The following is a 23711-nucleotide window of genomic DNA, read 5'->3' as shown; positions in this document are numbered from 1 at the left end:
AATGTGATGGACCGGAATCGTATACAACACTTGTTTTACGCTACTGCCTAAAACATCCAAGATTTCTGTGGTCCACTATGTTTTATACGTAAATCCACTCCGTCCATCACGTGAGAACCATTATTTTAACTGTAGGTAGAGATGAACAGCCCAATAAAAAAAACTAGTACGGCCCAACAACGGGAATGATGTAAAACTACTTCTAAAACCTCTAATTTCACACCGTAGCCCGCATAATATTAGGATCAGGAAAATTTTTGTATTTCCACTTCATACGATGAGTTAGATCCGATTAACGGATTTGATGAATGATACACACCGTGGTGGCCCCACTCACCAACCGATGTCTGGCATCCTATCCCCATTGTTCCATGTGGTGTGGCCCACCCGAGTTGTGTATCTTTCTAATGTTTTTTCCCATGTACTAAAAGCAAGGATAGAACTTGATGAATGAACTGGATTTTACATACACAACATTTCGGGCCCCACGTAAAACAAGTGCGGTAGAGGTATTTCAGTCAACGGCACAGATCTTCCACAAATGCTTCCCTGCAGCCTGCAGGCGTATTTCAGTCATGCTCGTGCGAGCAGGCTAAGCTAAGCAGGGAGACGGTTTTACAATACATCGCGATGCATATTTATGTTCTTTACGTCCGGACTTTAGCCTTTGGATTAGGGTTATATTGTAGTGATCCACACCATTCATTCTACGGGATTCATCGTGGATTTTGTATATAGGAAAAAATCAACGTGGAAAATCCTAAGAATTGCAAGTAAAACAATGGATAAAGGAGACTGTCCATATTCAAAGTAAAAGAGTGAATTGATCAAAGGGTTGGTAAATGATAATTAGAGAACTCTTTTGGTTATCCCATCTCCACGGTGAGGCCCATCATATCAATGGTTTCGATCAGTGCAAAAAGACTCGAAATCCATAGGCGCAAACCTCCCTAGGTCACGAGATTCAGAGAATTCTCGGTCACTCGCCCTAACGAGTTAGAAGGCCTTCGCATCACACGTGCTAAATCAGCAAACCTGTAAGAGATCTAGACCTTTCATCCAATACTTCTGTCTGTGGTCATGATCTGATTCAATAATCAAATTGTGCACACCATCACACGCGCCACAGGTGAATGGATAAAAAATTGCTCAGGAAGAAAAAACCAATGGTTCAGATTCAATAAAGAATAAACGGATCTGATTGTTTATCCATCGCAAGATCACAGTACACTGCCCCCCACCGAATGAATGGACAAGATAAGATACACGCGAACCAGATTAACACGTGTGACGCGAAACCCCAACGCCCATCACGTGCGGAGCGAGTACACATCCGGCCAGATTCATCGTCTCGCATCACTTCCTTGCGTCTACAAAAAGAAGAAAAGAAAAGGGCTTTGGATGTCTCGGAGGAAGCCGCTGCTTCATATCCGATCATCAAATCGACGGTCAGTATTGTCCAAGAGACAAAATAACCCCTTCTCTCTTCTCATCACAGCCATTAAAAGGTATCATATTCCGTTGTCTAGGGTTCGATTGAAACGTTGCCTATCTAATATTAGGGCAAGGGCGAAACAATCCTCCCATAAAATGCATGTGAAGATCCCCAATTTCTAGATCCTTCTCGATGCTTTCAAAGGTATTCCGGTTGTACGATACAACCCTTTCTTCTACGCCCTGGAATAGAGGACCGATCGCCTGCAACCGGCTGTTGGTTAAGCTCATCCACGACCAGTTTCTACGACAAATTTCCCTTGAAAATCTACGATAAGGGCAAAAATGGAAACAAAAAGTTTCGGAAGGTATAAAATAATGGTTGTACCGTGCTTCCGGTCGTAGGTGATCAGTTCCTCAGAATTTTGGTTTCCAAATTTGCCCTTGGGAATATGGCATATTTTCAGCGGACTGATCACCTTCAACGGGCAGTGCAATACGAGCCGTTCTTTTTCATGCTTTCGTGATTTTTAATTTTTAATTTTCCAATTTTTCGTTTGAAAGTCTCATCGATTTTCAAGGGTAAGATGTTTGGAACGATGGGTTGTAGGTTAAGTTAACCTACAACAAGTTGTATGACACGGCTCCTTTTTCTTAATTGAAAATGTTGGTGTAGGTCGTGGGTGGGGCTACTGCTTACTTGGGGGCCGAACGGCTTTATGTACATGAGATCCAACCCAGTACATCAGTTGTGTTACCCTGTATCTGGCCTCGGTGCTGAAAATCAGGCTGATCCAAACCTCAGGTTGGCCACACCATAGGGAACAGAGAAGAATCATGTCTAAAACCTCTAAAGAGTAGCCCACCTGAATTTTGCAATAGCATGATTTTTGGTGTGTCCCTTAATCCTTGCGAGGTGCGTCAGATGAGTGGATAGGATGGCATATAAACGTCATGGTGGGCCCCGCACAGACCCAATGTTTTAAATATCGTTATCGCGTAATGTATTGCACCCTTGTGATACAGATAAATATCGGTTATCGCATGGGATGTATCGGTTGTATCACGTAATGTATTGCTGTTGTTGGGAAACATGGGAACATTGGGAACTTGGTCGAATTTTTCAATGAAACTCCAGTGATTGTTGAAAAAGACATCAATATACACTTAGAAATCAAAACATTACAAAAAAAAAAAAGTACACATAATAGGGGTTTCCTTTGTATGGGGTCCTAATATATGTGCTTTTCAACTAAACTGATGCAAGTATATTCAAAGTCTATTCATATAATTTATAAATGTAAGAAGACATGTATGGAAACACAAGCAATACATTTAAAAGCAAAAGAAGAATCACTAGAATATGTTACATACATGTTTAATTTTGTGTTTGGATATAAAGATTGCAACTAATTTGTGAGAAATTGAGAAATTTTGATTTTTCTCAATTTTTCGTAACTTGACCCATCTCTCCAAAATCTCGAAATCGAAGTTCCAAATCCATGATTTTTCATGGAAAATATGAAGAATCATAGATTTGCAACAATTTGACATTGGTTTAACGTGATTGACAACAAAAACATGGATTGAAAATTGAAAATGTTCATTGGATCAAATAGGTGGGTTATATCGGCACTACTTGTGCGTTTTGTATCGCACAGGTGGGATACAAGATATATCGTGGGATATATCCGCTGATATCGTCGATATTTAAAACACTGCATAGACTTGATGGTCAGTGTCCTCGTTCCGACCGTTCCTTATTGTGTGGCTCCCCAGACTTTTGGATCGCCTGATTGTGGGGCTGTGGTGTGAACGTGAGGCAGTTCATCTGATGAACAGGGTCGATCTTATGCACATTCCTCTTCAGCCCATTTGGTGCTTGGTTAGTGGAAGCGTCGCCCGCCTATAGCTATGCCTTTTGCATTTTTTAAGCTTTTACCCTTGAAAATATAGGATACTTTCAAGGGGGAAAATGCTTGTTAATTATCCTTACATGAAGAAAGCTGATTAAAAGTTCTATTGCATTGTTCTTAAAATGCTTGTAAACTACCTCTACATATGGGAATATGAAAGTTTGATCACATTGTTGCCTCCCGAAATACATGGCTATATTTTACCTTGATACATGAAGCAATATCTGTAATTTAATAGATTTGTACACGAGACTCTAGGACCTTACATTTCAAAATAATAATAATAATAAATAAAAGGTGCCAGGGCCTTGGGCCTGTATATCTGGACTGAGAGATTGTATTTTTCCTTGACCTGCTTATTGTTCATTGCTGATGCTTGCTGTTCTCGATAGTGCTCATTCGCAGATTACCGATTGGAGAACTAAGATTGTCCAATCATTGAGATTGACATTTGCAAATCCATGACAGGATGCATGCAATGAACCATTCAAAGCATGCACCATTATGTTGTTCCATTTCTGATGGTACTTGAATAGATAACTTGTATTTTTTAAAAGTGGTTTTGGATTTTCCAAATATAAGCTTCTGAATTTTTGTTAAAATGGTTTTTGCTTTTGCAGTTACTTGTGATATCTAAAGCTTGAGGAGATATTATTTTCCGACTTGTTTTTATTAATATATTTTTTTTGGAGGAAGACGTGATGCCACGGACTTTATCACGTTCACCTTCATACAGGCGGAGATATTCACCATCCCCTGTTGGCCACAGGTATAGCAGGAGAAGCAGAAGGGATCGGAGTCGTTCCCCATATTCCTATTCTCATGGCAGGTGATATACTTGTAAAATCCTGACTGCTTTCAGACTTTTGTTGCATATAGATGCAAACGGTTCAATTGGAGCAAGAAAATCAAGAAACATTTAGAAAATTTTGTTTGCGAACAGAAGCTTTTGCTTTCCTTCCCAACTCTCTTTCTCTCTCTGTCCAAGATTGCTTCTGCATTTTTATTAGAGTGTAGTGTTTATTGAACTGCTTTCTTAGTTTCTCCTTTTGGATTTGTATGATTCCCTGGCGTGTTTGATGATTTGGTTTTCTAAGTACGAAGTATATATAGGGCTATGTTGCAGGAGAATAATAAGATGCAACAAGTAAAATTTAAAACAAGTGAGGAACTTGACTTCTGGGTAGAGGTTTCTTGGTTGTGCTTATAATTTACACATTTGGTTCTTTACTTGGTATAAGTTAGGTTGTTGTGAATTGGGATACCAGTAACCTGGATCATGAATCTATCCCCCTTTGGATTTCTCCACTCTGAGGGTTCTGTTAGGATAGATGTGTATCAGTGTATGTATGGTCATAGTGTTGTACATTCTCAGATTGGTAGCCATCCACCTTTCTAATCTAAGGATGCACAGGCCTGTCTGTGTACATATCTATTCTAACAGTTCAAGGCCACAACTCAGTGGTAGAGAGGCTGTGGTTCAAAAAAATTGTTGTTGTTGCTAAGTGCACAATGCATTTGGGTGTGATTGCTGTCAAGATTATAGGCACATCGCCGGTGTTGTTAATGGGTGGGATTTGGGTTGGATCATCCAGCCAATCTGATTTTAGGGGCACTTCTTGCCTACACTCTACGGCGATACCCATTATTTGGATGATTTGGATTTTGCTCCATATATGCTACATTTACAATGGTCAAGAGCATGCCTATAGCTCTCTCATACTCCAAGCCTATCAAATAACTCCACCCTACCAAATAACTCTTTCCAAAAATATCCATTTTCCAAGCTTCCTAAAACTGCAAGCAATTATTATGTATCTATATATTAAAAAACAACTAAATACCATAATCAGGATATGATGGCTCATGCCAACCTGGATTTGGTTCCAACCAGATTACTAAATCCTGGTTAGTGGACCCGATTTGACTTGTGGGTCCTTAAATTGGGTCCAAATCTGGAGTTGAACTAGACCGGGTCCTCGGGGTGTTTGGTTCAACCCAACGCATTTACATCCCTGCACATTAATCTCAATAGTTTGGTGCCAATCTTGAAAAAGAAGAAGGAGAAGAAGATATGTCCACACTATGCTATTTGGTACATCCAACACTCGGGTACTCAAGGTGCCAACCTTGGAAAAAAATGATGTAAGCACAAGGTGCCATTTAGTGCCTCTATAGATGGTTCCTGATGGTTGCTGCCAAAGACTGACTTGTGTGGCTTGGTAAGGAACCTTCCAAAAATCTGAAGATGTTAGACATCTGATATATTGGAGCATCTATTAAGAATTTCAAAGACTTACTACTAACAGTTTAGCACAAAATGCTGAGGATACAGTTCAGAGGTTGGTTAACTGTTCCTCTATTAATGTGTCCAACTTGCATAAAACACGAGTCCAAAGGAAATACTTTGTACAATAGGTTGATTGGTTTTCCTCCTCCTCGTGCATGCCCTCTGTTTTCTAGTAGCAATTTTTTTTTTTTTTTTTTTTTTGACTTCTTCGTTCTTTACTGCACAAGCAGAGACGAGTAAGAGTTGATAGTTAAGTTAGCATTTCGTTGTACACTGATGATTTAACTCTGACAGTTTTCTGCTCGGAGAGTCTTGCAGTGAGATTTCCAATAGTTTACATGGTTAAGCTCGATGGCCAAGTCTTGGAGCTTTGCCCACTTTGTCCATGTGTTTACCTCCACTCCATAGGTCAATTTGCTTTGAAAAGGGAAATCAGCATATGCATTTTCGAATACTAAGAGTTCAAGTGAAACAATTACAAGCAGTTATAAGAATGATATAGAAACCTTTTTCATTATAATAAAAAGTAAAAGAAATATAGGTGCTCCCCAGCTAATGGGAAGTAAGCAGGTGATGGGTGCTGATGATTGTTCTTTGGTTGCTCGATTGCGACATACAAGAGTTCATATGATAAAAGATGGAGCACACAAAGGCTAGTCTAACAATATATGAGGTAACTTTACATGTTACATTATGGAACTAGTACACTTGACAGTGGGGTAAGTAGGACCTTAATGTGTGCTCTGGAACTTTGAAGAGTCTTCAGTCATTAATAGCTCAATTTCATTACACAGGCGGAGAAGTCGTTCCCTTTCTCCACGACGGCGCAAAAGTAGGTCACCATCTCCTAGACGGCGTAAAAGTCGTTCTCCTACACCAAAGAGACACAAGAGACAAAAAAGTAGGAGTATCACAAGGTCTCCTATACACAAGTCTCGAAGTCCAAGCCTTGGATCGACAGAGCGCAAGAGTGCAATTGAGAAATTGCGAAAGGAAGATGAAGAAAAGAAAAGGTATATACATAACTATTACCTGTTCCAATTTTGTTGCCTTGCATTATTTATTTATTTATTTTATTTTATGTTGTTTGTGAAGATATGGGTGCCATGGTCTAGAAAACTTTTTTATTTTGTTTTTGTTTTTTATGTTTAAAATTTGTCCTCAAAGTACTTCCCAAATCCTTCTGTCCTGAGAGTATTACTGTATTCAGAAGTTATGATGCAAGGTCTCTCCTTTTCTTCTAGGCTTTTATTATTTATTTTTTGAAGGCTTATATTTGTTAACATATGGTACTTCCTATTTCTGTCCTCTCAAGAAAAAACTTTTATGACAATCGCAAGTTTAAGGCACTCGGAGTATTAGGAATATTTTTGAGGTTAGTCCTAGTTGGTGCAAGATGTGCTTTCATCTCGGGTGCATACTTGTTAGCATGCATTCTCTCTTTTTTGTCCCATCTTATAAAGGACCTTTGGAAGTTTCTCGTATTTGTCATCTGTCATATCTGTATGAAATTCAGAATGGCGACAAGAGCCGAGTAAGAAGCAACCTTTTTTTTTTTGAAAGGCGGAGTAGGCAATAATCATTGAATTAGTGTTTGAGATATTTTATAATTATTAAATGTAGAAAACATTAAATATCTATATTGATATGTAAAATAGACATGATAATTCACGACTCATTGATGGTATTATTGCTATGGATTTGCAAAGGCGTGCATACACCTCACACAGCACAGGTGCTAACCCCGACATGAATATCCGAGCTACGCATAAGGTCGGTCCTATTGCGCTGTGTTTTCAGTATCGGTATTGACGCATGTATCGCACACTTGGGATACAGAAATATATCACGTCTCGTATGAGAATATCGAATGTATCGTATAATGTATATCACTGTTTTTGGGAAACATTAGGAAATTGATTGAATTTTTCAATGAAACTTCAGGGGATGTTAAAAAAGACATCATTACACACTCAGAACTCAAAAGATCACAAAAAACAAGTGAGCATAATAAGTTTCCTTTGTGTAAGGTCTCAAACTATATGCTGTCTGATAGAAGTGATGCAACTATATTCAAAATTAGTTTATATCATTTATAGATCTAAGAAGACATGTATGAAAACACAAGCATTATGTTTAAAAGCCGAAGAAGTAAACATATACCTGTGATGTGCCCTTAATGCGCATGTGTGGTTGTGCCCTTGTAAACGCATGAATATTCTTTTTTAAAAAAATTGAAAAACTTCCGTTAATCTGCAGATTAGCCTCTAACCACTCCAATGTGGTTTTTTCCACACTAATTGCAAATTAAATGGGGAAATGTCGGATTTTTCTCAAATTTCCGTAAATTTCCCAAATTCGTAAATTGAACAAGCAAGACATGCAAAATCATGGATTTTCATCTTTGTTATACTGATTCTAAGTGATTAAAAAAAACTGATTAATTTTGGAAAAAAAAAACTCACTGATTTTGTTTCTGGCCCACCTGCTCTTTGATCTCGATTTTTGCACCCAAAATTTCTTTTCTATCCAAAAAATAAGAAATGGTTGGTCGAAATCAGCTTAGGAAGGGATTGAAAGCAAAAAAGAAGAAGAGAGAAATAACGAATTTAGAGGTTCATTTTTTTTTTTTTTAGTGATTTTTTTTTTTCTTTGAATTTTCAGGAGGGTGTCGGCCTGAATGCATCGACCACACACAGTGACTATATGATCTGTATTGTCGATACTTTGTATCATATAATGGTGATATATTGAAAATATCACAATGTATTGATATATCCATGTTACGGTGTGATATTTACTGATATATCACACGATACCCGAAAGTTCAATAACCTCTGGGCTGTTCGGTATCGCTGACCCTCGATACAGATAGTGTTGACCGATACTGCAAACACTGCTACTGCACAGATGACTGCTGCAAAATTTTGGCAGGTACTGATCGGTGGACCACTCATGTGCAAAAACAATGAATTGATTAACAAAGTTTGGGAGTTTGCAAATTCAATGTGCATGTATGGCCCATCTCATGAGTAGAATAGCCTGATTTTTAGGCCAGGTCATCTCTGTACAGTGGATCCCACCTTATGCACAGTCATGTGTCCCACACGCTTGAGATGTTGGAATGTGCACTGTGCAAAGGTGCATGTGGGGCTAGGAGACACCTATACTGTATATGGTGATCTCTTTTCTGTATGATTAAAGATTCACGCCACATCAACCTGCCTTAAGGCCTTAGACAGGACTTATTGGCGTAACAGGATTTCTAAAGCCGAACCCAAATACCTTGAACAAGGGCTTAGATAGGAAGTAATGGCATAATGGGATTTCTAATGCGGACCCAACAACCCTGAACAAGACTATAATAATGACTAATCAGGCTCAGATAATGATTAAATCCACTTACAGTAATAGTTTTGAAATTTAAAGTATAGTTAGAAATAAATGATTAGTAGTTGCTATAAAACTCAGTGCCCCATGCCTATATTCTTAGAAGTTTGTGTTGCTGTCTCTGTTTTAGCCACCAACCGACACGACCAGATTTCTTATCACGCCCAGATTTCTTATACTGTATTTGAATAGATTTAGAATATTTTGTGTCAGAGATGTACTTCAAATGCCAGAACTGAAGTCTTTTTGTGATTAGTTTTAAACCTGCAACAGGTTATTTGACATTCTTCTCCACAGGCTTTTCTGAAGGAAGCTACTTCTATAGTTCGACTTGTTATATTTGATGATCCAATTGGTGCCTCGTTTATCTACTGTTCACCAGTTTGAAAAACCTCATTTGTTTGGATCAGGAATCTTTTAGAGGTATGCCTGAAAAGCATAAGCTTGTATTTAGTATCTTTGATGGATGGAAAGGAAGGTTAGTCATTCATGATAGATAGATGATGAAGCTCGTCACGTTGCTTGCTGATTCCGTTATGCTACTGTATGGCTTCAGAGACGCATCCTGAATTTGAAGTGTTATGAGTCTGCAATGGAGGCCATTTACCCAACTAACTTTCCCCTTCGTCCTATTAGGCGCCAACAGGAGGCGGAGCTGAAACTATTAGAAGAGGAAACCGCACGTAGGGTGGAAGAAGCTATTCGAAAAAAAGTTGAGGAGAGCTTGAACTCTGAAGAGATCAAGCTAGAAATACAGAGGCGAATAGATGAAGGTCGTAAAAGACTGCTTGATGAGGTTGCAGCTCAACTTGAAAAAGAGAAGGAAGCTGCTCTTATTGAAGCAAGGGAGAAAGAGGTACTCTCTTGGATCATGATGAGCTTTTTATCTCTTCATGCTTATTTGTTGTGCTCAAGTATGCTAATTTTATTCAATTGGTATTCACTGACAAGTTCTAGTTTAGTAGTCCACGGCGTCCAAATTATTTGGTCCAGTGTGATCCTGCTGGCAGAAAACAGTTAACTCACCATGTTCAGTTAGCTTTTCTACAAGTAGCTTTTCCTTTTGAATAAGAGGTAGAATTATTTTACATTTTAAACTCAAGTGTCGATGGTCAACTGCGAGAGGCGTCATAAGTTGTCGTGAATGCCAATGGATCAACTTTTTGAGAAGAAGACGGTTTACTCATTTCCCAAGGAAAAGTGTAATCATCGCCGTCAATTTCCATTTTTACTTCTTTACAATACAAACAACGAAAAACACGATATCCGTGGCACTGAAATTGATTTACAGCGATTTTGATGTTCCTGAACACGCCTAATGGAAAAACTCACAAGACTAAATAATTTGGTGTCCTAACTATTACCCTGCAATAGTATTTTTTCCTGCAAATCTAAAATTGACTGAACTTGGTAATATGGTGTGCCATAAAGGCCATTACAGGGCCGTAAAGGCTGTTACATAATGGCAACCGTTACCCATTACAGTGTCGTAATTGCCGTAATAACCTTTATGGAAAAAAATAACCTGTAACCTCCATTAACGACCTGTTACACTCCCTGTAAAGGCCGTAACAGCCCTGTCATGGTCTGTTATGAGGCAGATATAGGTTTTTTGGATATTTTTTCAATGTTACAGGGAAGATACAGGTTTTTCGGGTTTTTTTTTTTTTCAATAAAAGAAGAGATCATAACAGCCGGCACGACCTGTACTGTAAAGGTCACAGTGGTGGCCATTATGGCTACTGTTACCGTTACAGAATACCTTGCTTAGTAAGCTTAGATTTAATTCTTCTTACATGCGTTAATCAAGCTTCAAAAAGATGAGTTATCTGATCCTTGATCACCCAAGGATGTATATATTATCCTTGAGTCTTTAGCTTGCACAAGGGGGGCCCAAAGTTTGGTGATCCAGTCCTTGGCATGATGGACCCCACTACAATGGACGATAAATAATCTGCTTGCTGGGACAATTTCAACCCTTCAATTGGTGCCCTGCAATTTTGCAGTTTGTAAAACAAATGCAGAAATTGGCCGGTTAAAAAGTTCTAAAGATTTGATGACTGGAATTTTCAAATCTGGGGCATTTTTTGGGGCATTCTCTGTCCACTGGCACCCATTAGATCAATGATCTGGTTAATTGAAACATGGGCTACCGATGTAGTAACTGTAAAACGGAGGTTCTTTTGCATGTCCTTGGTTTGAGTATCATATAATTCCTCTTTCAGGCATGGTGACAAATCTCGTTCTAGGGAATTCTTGGGAGATTTTCAAATTTTGGGTTTTTCTCAGGATATTCTCAGGAAAATTTTGCTAAACATAAAAAAATTCAAAAATAATTGTTATAAATTGATAAAAGTTTTAAAAATTTAGATATGGATTTTGCTAACAATGTCCCCAACGTGCCTTTCAAAAAAAAAAGAAAAAGAACATCCCCAATGCTTTTAATTGATACCCGGGATGCCTGATCATCAATTTGAACCGTCCATTCTTTCATACAACTATGGACAATCTAGGGTGCAAAAATAATGCCAACCAGATGATCCCAAGCATCCAATTAAGAGCATGGAGAATGTACAACCAAGATTGGTTGGAGAAACAAAACAGGTTCAATCTTCATCTTAATAGCATTAGTAACTGAGAACCAGAGGTTCTTTTGCATGTCCTTGGTTCGAGTATCATATAATTCCTCTTTCAGGCATGGTGACAAATCTCGTTCTAGGGAATTTTTGGGAGATTTTGAAATTTTGGGTTTTTCTCAGGATATTCTCAGGAAAATCTTGCTAAAAATAAAAATTCAAAAATAATTGTCATAAATTAATAAGAGTTTTAAAATTTTAGATATGGATTTTTCTAACAATGTCCCCAACGCGCCTTTAAAAAAAAAAAAAGAAAGAACATCCTCAATGCTTTTAATTGATACCTGGGATGCCTGATCATCAATTTGAACCGTCCATTCTTTCATACAACTATGGACAATCTATGGTGCAAAAATAATGCCAACCAGATGATCCCAAGCATCCAATTAAGAGCATGGAGAATGTACAACCAAGATTGGTTGGAGAAACAAAACAGGTTCAATCTTCATCTTAATAGCATTAGTAACTGAAAACCAGAGGTTCTTTTGCTTGTCCTTGGTTTGAATATCATATAATTCCTCTTTCAGGCATGGTGACAAATCTCGTTCTAGGGAATTTTTGGGAGATTTTGAAATTTTGGGTTTTTCTCAGGATATTCTCAGGAAAATCTTGCTAAAAATAAATTCAAAAATAATTGTCATAAATTAGTAAAAGTTTTAAAATTTTAGATATGGATTTTGCTAACAATGTCCCCAACGTGCCTTTCAAAAAAAAGAAGAACATCCCCTTGCGGTTTGGTGGGCTGTTTGGGTCGAAAGGAATGATCGGTGCTTCAACGACAAAGCCAACTCGGTGGAGTCCACTTTGTCTCGGGCGATCCAATTTCTGGTCGAATGGGCTACTTACTCGATTAAGGCAATAGATTGTAATTTTGATTTTCTAGCTGCGTAGCAGTTTTGCTGTCTCAGCGGAGCTGTGTTTTTCTCCCTTTCTTGTTTTTTCTTTCCCTTTTTATCAATATAATCCTCTGCGTTAATTCTCAAAAAAAAAAGAAAAAAAGAAGAAGAAGAAAATAACATCCCCAATGCTTTTAATTGATACCTGGGATGCTTGGTCATCAATTTGAACCGTCCATTCTTTCATACAACTAGGGACAATCTGTGGTGCAAAAATAATGCCAACTGGATGATCCCAAGCATCCAATTAATAGCATGGAGAATGGACAACCAAGATTGGTTGGAGAAACAAAACAGCTTCAATCTTCATCTTGAACCAGTTATTGGATAGATCCCACTTTGAATTGCTTATGATTCCAATGTGGCACTTTTTTTTTGAGAAATAACGAAGATTTTTTATTAAAGAGAAAGGGATTACAGAAAAAGGATTATCTCTCCGAGGAAGTGAGAAAGCTATCCTTCGACAAAAAGTAAATTACATCCCTTAAAATTCACAGAGAATGATGTCCACTCGACCACATTCTGATGAACTCTCTGGACTATAGCGGCTGCCGAGTTGGATACTCCCTCAAAACATCTCCCATTTCTTTCTTCCCATACATCTCCCATTGCTTATGATTCCAAAGTGGCACTTTGGTTTGATGATTCTAACCATGCAATCAATGGCTTGTAATATACAGACGGTTGGAACAAATTGGCCTTGTTCATAGGGTTATCATCATATGATTGGTGTGATTCTTGCATCATGGCTGGCTGCCAATGGTACTATTGAATAAACTTGTCCCAATTGATGATTGGGCATCCCATGTGTTAGTTAAATGCATTGGGGATGTAGCTAACCTCCACATGAAGGAGAGGATGTTTGCAAAACCCTTCACATCTATAGCTGTTAATGAATTAATTAAAATTTTAAACGGTTTGTGTGTAAATATTGGGTATTTCCACCATAAAATTGGCAAAAAAAAAAAAAAAGGAAAGGAAAACTGCTGATATTTTGAAAATCCGATGATATTAGTGTGATGATATTGTTTTATTGTTTTTCCATGATAATGTACCCTGATTTTCAAAATCTCAAGGGTATTTGCCAAGCTGCTTTCAGGAAATTCTAATCCTCTTCACCTATAGTTTCCCTGTTGGATGTGTGACATCAATTTTGACATGCAGGAACAAGCACGGAGAGAGAGGGAGGAGCTGGATAAAATGCTGGAGGAGAACCAGCGGAGAGTGGAAGAGGCCCAGAGAAGAGAGGCTTTAGAACAGCAGCAGAAAGAGGAGGAACGATACCGGGAGTTGGAACGAATCCAAAGGCAAAAGGAAGAGGCCATGCGGAGGAAGAAAATGGAAGAGGAGGAAGAACGGGAGAATCAGAAAAAGTTGTTGGGTAAGAACAAATCACGCCCCAAGCTGTCATTTGCAATTGGTTTGAAGTGAAGCGATGGTTTTCAACTCTCCTCCATGTTTGCTTCCTCTATATACATAAAATCGAAGGTCTTGAAGGTGGATTTGGATCCCACTGCTTTGTTCATTTACCTTGGATTACAGAAATCAGCAAAAACATGTTTTTTCATGTACCTGCGTTGAATAGATACAATCTCGGCTGTCTTCTAATGGCTTGATAACAGTTGGCAAAGCAGTATTGTAGTTATTAATCCTTATTCAGACAGTTTTTCTCGTGTTGCTGGCTTGCTGCGGCTTTGATTGTATGTGTTGACGGGCTCCTTTTTTTTAATTTTAAAATTTTTTTTTTTAAACCTGTGTATTCGTCTTTCATGGTCTAGTTTAGATGCTCGAAATTTAGATTGAATTTGGATAAATCCCAAGGGTCCGATTGATGGGTTTTGTCTGTTGAATTTAGGGCCTCTTTGATTTTCCAAATGCTGGGTAAATACCCTGTAAATATCCCATTATTACAATTTCACCTGTTTGAAAATGTCAGGGTATTCCTGCTTTGAAAAACGGTCCAAGATGACTGCATAAATTTGTTGGCCCCACCATCATATATATGACATATCTGCATCGTCCATCCGTTTTACCCTGACATTTTGAGGCATGAGCTGAAAATTGAGAAAAATCCAACATTCAAGTGTCCCACACCAAAGTAAACAGTGGCCCCAAGAAGCTTTTAACTGTAAGTGTTCGATTACATTTTTACTGTGGTGGGTCCACTTGAACTTTGAATCTGCCTCAATTTTAAGCTTCTGTCCTAAATTCAGTTGGCATGATGGATGGACGGTGTGGATAATCCACATGCATCATAGGCCCCCCTAATATTTGGAAGCCGCCTCCATTTTTGCGTTGAAAAAAGCTAGTGTCAAATCAACGGCCTCCATTTTTGCTGAAAAAAGCAAGTGGTAACGATAAAGGTAATTACCAAGAAAATAATTATTGCCCATTTCCACTGCATTTACATTTACATGAGGAAATCAAACATGCCCTTAGACTGCTGGCCTGTTCTTGTTACTGCCCATTCATGGCTTTCTATTGGATGGCTAGGATCATCTAATCTTTGTTGATTTCGCGATGAGTGGAATATGTGGGGCCCACCTATTATTGTAAGGGTTGTAAACCAGGGGCCAGTTTACTTCTCATATGGCTTCATCTAAGGAAAGCTTAAAAAGTCTGGTAGAGTATGGTGCCTCATCCAAGGTGGCAGCATTTGCATGGCAAGCAGGGTGGAATAGGATTCTCACCATCGATGACAACTTATAGAAAAGGTGTCTCTGTTTAGTAAATGTGTATTCATTATGTTGGGGAGATGAAGAAGCAGTGGACCATCACTTTATTTATTCCCATTTTTCCAGCAAGGTATGGAGTAGTGTCCTGGATCCTTTTGGAGTGAGCCGGGTGAAGCCTTGTTTGATTGCTGAGATTTTATTTTTATTTTTTACAAGTTGGGTTGGTCTCGCTGGATAAGAGGAAATGGAGATTATTCCTAGGGGTGTTTGAAAGAAATAACAAGGGGTGTTTGAAAGAAATAATAGGTGCTTCTGAGATAGGTGCGGCAGTCCTAGGGGTGTTTTCCTCTTAGCTCACTCATCTGTTGTAGAGTGGGCTAATGCTGCATCTCCTTACCCCCGGTTTGGCACCTTAAATTTAGTGGTAAATGGGTGTATTCCAAATACAAGTAGCTGCTTTTTGGTAGACTTGGATTTGGAGGTATTTTAAATTTATCCTTTTAGTGTGTTTTGAAATCTCAACAAAGGAATGAGATTCCAGTGTAATTCAAAGGAAATTTTTTTTTTTTTTTTTTGCCTCCTTTTTAAGCATAAGAGAGTTAGACAATAAATGTGTCTCTAGGCTACTAATTTATTAGATGCATGGTAAGCTAATGATGCCCCAAAACAATTCAATTATCAGCTGCAACACTAAAATCATATCAATAGAATGATATGAATCATCCAAATGTTAAATGGACGGTTAAAAAACATTGGTGAGTCGCCAATTTGTCATCGTTGCATTTGTGGCTAGCCAAAGTATATACTTTAATGGGCTTATTACAATCATTCTACCAAATATCAAACACACACACACACACACACTAATTTGATATATGAAATCTAGTTAATCAAATCCAAGTCCGGTGAATACATGGATGAATTCCAACGCCCTTACAAATACAAGCTTCCAAAAGGAAAAATTGGATTCTTGTGCATTTTAACCAAACCAAAAAAATTGGATTATAGTGCATTTTAACCAAACAAATGAAGATCTGGAATTCCTCATGGCAGTTGGTTGCGATGCTCCAAACATAGCCTTTTGCAGTTAATACAATTTAGTAATGTTATCCTCAAGGGGAGGCACTTCTCTTCGGGTGTGTGCATGTGTGTGCATGTGCCAGAGCTTCCCATGAGGTTGAGCTGTGTGGGCCCCACCGTGATGTCGGTAGAACATCAACACTGTGCAGTCAGATGCACCATTCCATGGTGGGCCACGGGCTTAAAAGCAAGTCGGTTGAGAGGGGTTATCCTACTATTAAAACATTCATAATCATTTATTAGACCCACCAAGATGTGGTTCACAGATCCAGCTCATTCATTGTGTGTGTCCCACTTTAATGAGGGGTCAGACCAAGTTTCATCCGTATCCAAAACTCAGGTGGGCCCCACCAAGTACCTTTATATGTTTTAGGCATGTCTTCATATAATTTTAGATGGTATGGCCCACCTGAGTTTCGTATACGGCTGATTTTTGGGATTTCCTATAACCTAAAAGGGACCCACCAAATTCACTATACGTTTCCACACACACACATATATATTCTAAATTAATGCTACATTTCCTCTAGGAGCTTCACCATATGCCATTGTCTTATCTTTTTAAAAGAAAAAGGTCATTCCATTGCAAGATCTGTAAACAAATAAAACACAATTGCATAATGAGAACATTAATTGTTCAAACTGTTGATTTGATGAACCCTACCATGCCCAAAAGAATACCCAAATTGGAAGGTCCTCTGGCTCTTCAATCAATAGCCTACCTACAAATATACAATACCAATGTTCAATCCATGGCTAGGATCTTCAAATCTTTATTTATTTATTTTGGTGATGAGTCCCTTCAGAGCAGCCTCGATGGACTCGGATTGGGGTAGTGACCCCTCCAGTACCCACCTCAGTACTGGTCGATGCTGGAAAAAGCTGTGGGCCCCACCATGATGTATGTGTTTTTATCAATGCCGTCCATCCATTTTTTCAGATAATTATAGGATATAGGCCCAAAAATGAGACAGATCCAAATCTCATGTGGGTTACACCACAGGAAACAGCGAGGATTGAACGCCCACCATTAAAAACTTCTTGAGGGCCACAAAAGTTTTGGATCAAGCTGATATTTGTGTTTTCCTTTCATCCATATCTGTGTGACTTAATTAACAGATCGGCTGGCAAATAAAAATTACAGTGGGCGTTCAATCACACTGTTTCCTGTGGTGTGATCCACCTGAGATTTGGATCTACCTCATTTGGCATTCATGCCCTAAAATGAGCTGCAAAATGAATGGACGGCGTGGATAAGACACATACATCATGGTGGGCCCCACGACTTTTCTCTTACTGGAGGAGTCAATACCTAAAAGCCGGGTGGCCCCACTCGCACCAGGACGGCCCATCCTACGTAGGAATTCGCTTAGAGAGAGGAAACAATTGCACCGTTGAAAATACCAATAAGACATCCTCACCACATAGGTCGTTTGGGCTAGCAAGCAACCAATGTATGTAATCCATGGCCCAATTCCTGTGAAACAAAATAAAAGCCAACCTAGAAAGGGGAGAATGGACAATAGGGCTGAAAGTGGGGTGGCTTCAACCCTACCGACTGGTCACTGGTGACTGCCCGGCATTGAGTTGGGCTCGGTCAAGATGTATTGGGTTGGGTATCCGGCTTTGGCTATACAAACATCAACCTGTTAAAACTTGAGTTGGGCTTAGGTTGAGGTCTTGGGTTACCCAACCCAAACCTGATCAATATATAAGTTACTTATAAATTATAATCGAGTACGGATCATTTATGTTGAAGGCACAAGAAACTCTAGTGCCGTTAGGTCTCATTAGTCCACGTCATTTCTGATGACTCAAGCGAATAAGATATGCTAGATTTCTCTCCCCCCAAAAAAATTGCATGCCAGTTGTCCTCTATTTTAGCTTGTTTATTTAGAAAAAATGAAATTCTTTATAATAAATAATAACATATAAAATTAATAAAATTATAGATTCAAAAATTAAGACGTTTATTAAAATATAATAGACTAATGTAATAATAAAAAATATTAGCATGTATTTATTAGACTAACCCGGCCAAGCTTGCTTAGGTTGAGAATTCCCGACCTCAGGTTGCGTTGGGTTGGGATACGACCCAACCCACCTGACTTTCAGCCATAATAAACAACAAGGCTAGAACTTAGATCCCTTAACTTCCTCTGCTGGCCCATTTCACTCCCAACATGCCATATTTCACCATAAGAGTTGGTGGCCTTGTGGACCCAGGACAGCACCTCGAATTGTGACTTGGCTCGAATTCCATCATAAGTGTGGCCCACCATTGTTAATGATAAAATTCACTTGGTAGGCCCACTTCGGATGGTCCACAACACAGAAATCATACTAATTGGACAGCCACAACCAATTAAAATTTCACACTGTTGTATACTCTGGTGTTTCAACACAAGGTCATAGGTTTAAGCATCCATTGTCGTGCAAGTGCGCTGGAGCCTGAGGGATGAGTGTGCGTGAGAGTGTGTTAAAACCAAAAAAAAAAATAAAAAAAAATCAAAATTTCCCTTTAAACATAAACTACCGGTAAATTTTATTTTAAATGTCTATAGATGGGTTTGAGTCCTTACCTCAGTGGTGGACTATGAGGAGTTTCAACAAGAGGTCTTGGATTTGATATCCATAGGCGGTGAAATCCTGCTGTGGCGTGCGCGTGTTTTTTAAAAAAAAAAAAACATGTCATATACGGTCCATTGATTATTCAAATCGATGGTAAATTTTGATAAATTTTTTTAGTAACATGACTTAAAACAGGTCATAACCATTTTAAGAAGTACTAATGGTAATTATGCCAATGCACTTTGGATAAAAAAGGAAAAGAGAAATAAATAAAATTCTTCAAATTTAAATGAAGAAACAGAACAGACAACAATAGAATAACAAAAGCAACCATCAGTTGTTAATTTGGTGATATAAGATTGCATTACAATCAATGGGCATTCTTGTTATGTTGTTGCATGTCACCATCATTTTAAAGTGGGCCGCACATTAGTTCATCACCGTTCACTTTTTGGTCGGAGAATCTGGACCGTCCATTTGGTGGGCCCCTCTGAAACTGGATACAAGAGCCATTCTTTTAGGTCAGACAGCATGAATAGGCTGATCAGTGTCTACCGATGACCTTTTATAACGTGGGCCACAAGATAGCTTATCTGGTTTATACCAACCATGCAGCCACGTCGACAGAGGTAAACCCTATCAAACCAACGGCGCTGATTATCTAGAATTAGGTTTGTTATGCGGCGCCTCCACTCTGTTTTTTAACCAGAATTACAAGCACTAAGCTCTCATTTTCTTCTTTAAGATAATCACTTGAAAGAATCAACCCCACTTTCACTTTCTATATAAAATTGCTTGGTTAGAAGTTCTTGTAGAGAAATGCTCCAGTGCTCTTTGGAGCACTATAAGTTATGGTGCTCCTAGGTGCATAAGTTCACTTGGATGATCTAATCAATCAATCTAAACCGTCCATTGAAAGTTCAGAACACAATACATCTGCTGGCATGCAAAAATTGCACTGTTCGGATGATCTGATCCATGATTTGGTGTTCTTTTCTATAGCCATCCCTTTTGGAAGCCATGGATGGGATATTTAACATTAACCTAATAAAACTAATTCTTTAGAAACATATGAAATCCATGATGGTCCATGGATCAAATTATTGATTGGAACTATTTTATGTAAATGATCTTGACCATCCATGTATCAAAGGCCATTGATCAAATGGTTAATATTTGTCAGATCAGTGTAATGCTTTCATGGTAGCACATGACATATACGTTAGACCTGATGAACGGTCTAGATAAATGGATTGGACTGTTTAAGAGCGCTATACCTTATAGTGCTCTGAGAGCAGTGGAACATTTCTCATTACTCATTATAAAGTTATGATACAAAAATAACAAATGAAAAATATTAAAAAGAAAGGAAAATGATGTAAGACATTAAAAGCCGTGGACGACTATTATGTTCCTTTTATTGGGTGGAGTATCCACCCACTTGCACACTTGTAATGGCACTTTTAAGTGGCAAAAGCTCCTTGTTTTCTCACCCATTTGGAAATGGTTTTTTGGATTTATGGTGGTGAGTAATTAGTGGAACCCCTAGATATGGAAGGAGGCTTGTATGCATGGTTTTGCATGCATGGGTGTGTAGGGATTCTTATTATATAAGGGTGGTTGGGTATTTTGATTTTGTAGGTCAGCAGAGTTTTTAGTACTGACTAGAGCTGAGAGTGTTGATTTGGTTTTGAGAGAGATGGATGGCCGTTGGTTAATTGGGTCTCTGTGTGGCCCACTGGATAAGATGAAACTATACATGGCTGTGATTTCCTTGCAGTTTGTCTATGCAGGGATGTCCATCATTGCTATGATTGCTTTGAAGGAAGGGATGAGCCATTACACGCTTGTAGTTTATCGACACATTGTAGCGACGGCTGTGATTGCACCCTTTGCGGTTGCATTAGAAAGGTATACTCCTCTCTCTAGTTATACTGATATTGATAGTGGAAATATCTGGTGGGCTCCCTGTATCGGAATCTATATCACTTATCTGGACCGTCCATTAGGTTCAGTTCACTCTTCATAAGCAGCCTAAAATAATCATGCTAGTCAGATGATCCACACCATCCAGTAAGAGGCTTGTGGAAATTGAAGGACGAGATTGTTCACATACGATAGGTTGACTAAACTCTATTTTAAAAATTAAAATTTATTATTTAATGCATATAAAATTACTGGAAATGGATACATTAGTTGAAATACACAAAATAGAACTCAATCGTGCATTGTACAGTTCTGGCATCCATCATTTTCTGTGGTTTTACAACGAAATCTTACTGACTGGGCCAGTAACTCAGTCGAGTCATACCGAGTTGTATTGAGTTGACTCAGATTTGAAGGTGACTCGATGAGTCTTGTCAAGACCACACGGAGGTACGCCAGGAAGTGTTTCCATGAGACTCGACTCGGAATCTCTTCAAGTTGATTTGCCTCACCATGATGCATGTGTTATATCCACGCTGTACATCCATTTAACGAGATCATTTTATGGCTTATGAAAAAAACAAGGCAGATGTAAAGCTCAAGTGGACCACACCTCAAAAAGTAGTAAGGATTGAGCGTTTAGAATTGAAAACTTCTTCGAAGTTATCTATTGAAGTTTTGGATCAATCTGATATTTGTTTTATCCCATCATTCAGGCCTGCGTCACGTCATGTTTTGTGTGACCTCATGAACACGACAGATGATATTTAATAAATATCATTGTGGGCCCTAGTAAGGTTTCAAAGGTAGGAATCATTGTGCCCATTGGTTACTGCTTTATGTGGTGTGGTCCATTTGAGCTTTGGATCTACTTTATTTTTTTCTATCTTAACCTAAAAATGAAATGGCCAAATGGATGTACAGTGAATATAACACATGTTATGATGGAGACAAAAAAAACTAGTAGACATCAACGCACTAAGAGGTCGGAGGTGTGTGCACGCCACGCAATTCATCTGCTTCCTTCCCTTGGTGGTGGCCCTGACAGCACCCACCGGTCGGAGCGGATTGATTTCGGTGGTGCGTTGACATCAGCAAATTCTGTGGGCCTACCATGATGCATGTCTTACATCCACACCGTCCATCTATTTTTCTAAATTATTTCACAGTGCTATCATACACCACCATAAAAAGCAGTGGAGACAATGATTCCACCATCGAAACATTGGCAGTCACCACCGTTGTCTTTATTTCCCATCCAAATCTTTTCAAAAGGTCACAGGTCTACCTCGATGAAGCGTAAAACAAATATCAATTGATCCAGGACTACTTTGACCTAAAGAATTTTTCAATAATAGACATTCCATCCCCACTCGAGATTTGAATCTGTCCCATTTTTAGGCTCAAGCCTCATCAAGTACACAGACGGTTTAGACATAAGACACGTCACACAAAATTTAGGGACGTCAACACACCATGGACGGCTTCCTCCGATCATGTGCCGCTCTCAGCGATGGGAGGGTGGAGAGCGTACTCGACCTAATAATTTCTAAATGAATGCGGATTGCATGGTGACCCCAACACCGCATACCTTGTGGTGCTAAGGTCGCCCTGAAAGATAGGTGCACCCAAAGCATGCCCGAAACTTGTCAGGTCCATTTCAATATTACTTTATTTGGTTCACCCAAAGCAGGCCCGAAAGTTGTCAAGTCCATTTCAATATTTCTTTATTTGGTTTAGTGGTAGGTGGGCCAATCAATTCCCACTGCAACTAACACTGGTCAACAATATAGTTTTACAGTAACTCTACAAATGTAATTTGTATGACTTCACATTTAACAGCAGCCAGTAATCCAATTGAAACTACCCAATCTCACTTCTCGCGAAGAAATTATTATAAGAGCATAGATGTTAACTTCTTACACACAATAGCACCACCAGGAATAATGGCATGCATCATGGTATGAGAGCGACGCTTTCTGTTAGGGGTGTATACGAACCGAGTTAGCTCGGTTAGCTCGCTCGACTCGACTCGAAAAAGATCGATTCGGCTCTGTTCAAAGCTGAGTTCGAGCCGAGCCGAGCTGATTTTTTGGGCTAGAAAAATTTTTGAACAGAGTTCGAGCTTACCTGAACTCGACTCAACTTGGATTGAACCCTGACTCGAATTGAACGCGGATTGAATTAGTTTGGTGACTCGGTTACTTTGATATTGATGTTGCTCACCAAGTGTTTGATGAAATGACTCAACGAAGTGTCGACTAGTGGCAAGGAAGGTATGTATATGAAACAAATCCAATTTTTCCTTGATTTTGATGTTTCCTGTAAGGTGTTTGATGAAAAACTTCTACTATTTTACGTATCGTGAAAGACTGAAAGTGCCCTGCATGTGTTTGTGAAAATGCCATAGAGATTTGATTTTGGCTCGAACTGGCCCGAGCTGCTGACCGAACTGAGCCGGGGTCAGCTAGTGGTCGAGCCGAGTCGAGCTGGCCTTAGCTCGACTCGGTTCGACTCGGTGTACACCCCTACTTTCTGTAGTGGAAACATGTCGCTCATGCAGAAAATCTGAGCGGTACAAAAGGTGGTCCTCTCTATAAAGATCATCTGTTGCTAGAATCGGACTAATACACTCGAGTCAAGACCATTGGATGTTCATTGATTTCAATGGCTTAGATCATCTGATAAGTGGGCCTTCCTGAATTTTGTCCAAGTAGATCTTTATGGTCAGTCCCACCTTTGTCACGGCTCTGATGTTCAATATAAGTGACTATTTTGTGAGGAAGAAAAAGCGTTGTATGTACGTATACAAACAATACATAGAACGGTAATGCTTATATCTTGTGCAAAGTTTCGAATGTCTCAGAGAAACTGAAGCTTTGCAAAACCATTGTAGA

The 23711-nt window shown here is 39.0% G+C and overlaps 1 protein-coding gene across 8 annotated transcripts; it reads left to right on the top strand.

The window, feature by feature from the left end:
* Positions 1-1302: 1302 nt before the first annotated feature.
* On the top strand, positions 1303-14237 carry LOC131236448 (uncharacterized protein At1g10890). 8 transcript variants are annotated; one of them, XM_058233615.1, is made up of 5 exons: positions 1303-1448; positions 4047-4179; positions 6435-6653; positions 9667-9886; positions 13727-14237. In XM_058233615.1, the coding sequence occupies exons 2-5, from the start codon at positions 4052-4054 to the stop codon at positions 13991-13993; spliced, it is 834 nt and encodes a 277-aa protein (XP_058089598.1). In that variant the 5' UTR covers positions 1303-1448; positions 4047-4051; the 3' UTR covers positions 13994-14237. The 8 variants fall into 8 exon arrangements, with proteins under 8 accessions (XP_058089598.1, XP_058089594.1, XP_058089593.1 ...); XM_058233611.1 differs by having other exon boundaries at positions 1312-1448; positions 3971-4179; XM_058233610.1 differs by having other exon boundaries at positions 1363-1508; positions 3971-4179.
* Positions 14238-23711: the final 9474 nt, after the last annotated feature.

Source organism: Magnolia sinica, chromosome 2, assembly GCF_029962835.1.
Source record: "Magnolia sinica isolate HGM2019 chromosome 2, MsV1, whole genome shotgun sequence".
Lineage (NCBI taxonomy): Eukaryota > Viridiplantae > Streptophyta > Magnoliopsida > Magnoliales > Magnoliaceae > Magnolia > Magnolia sinica.
Note: the sequence above shows the minus strand (reverse complement) of the source record. Positions and strands in the feature narration are given on the sequence as shown.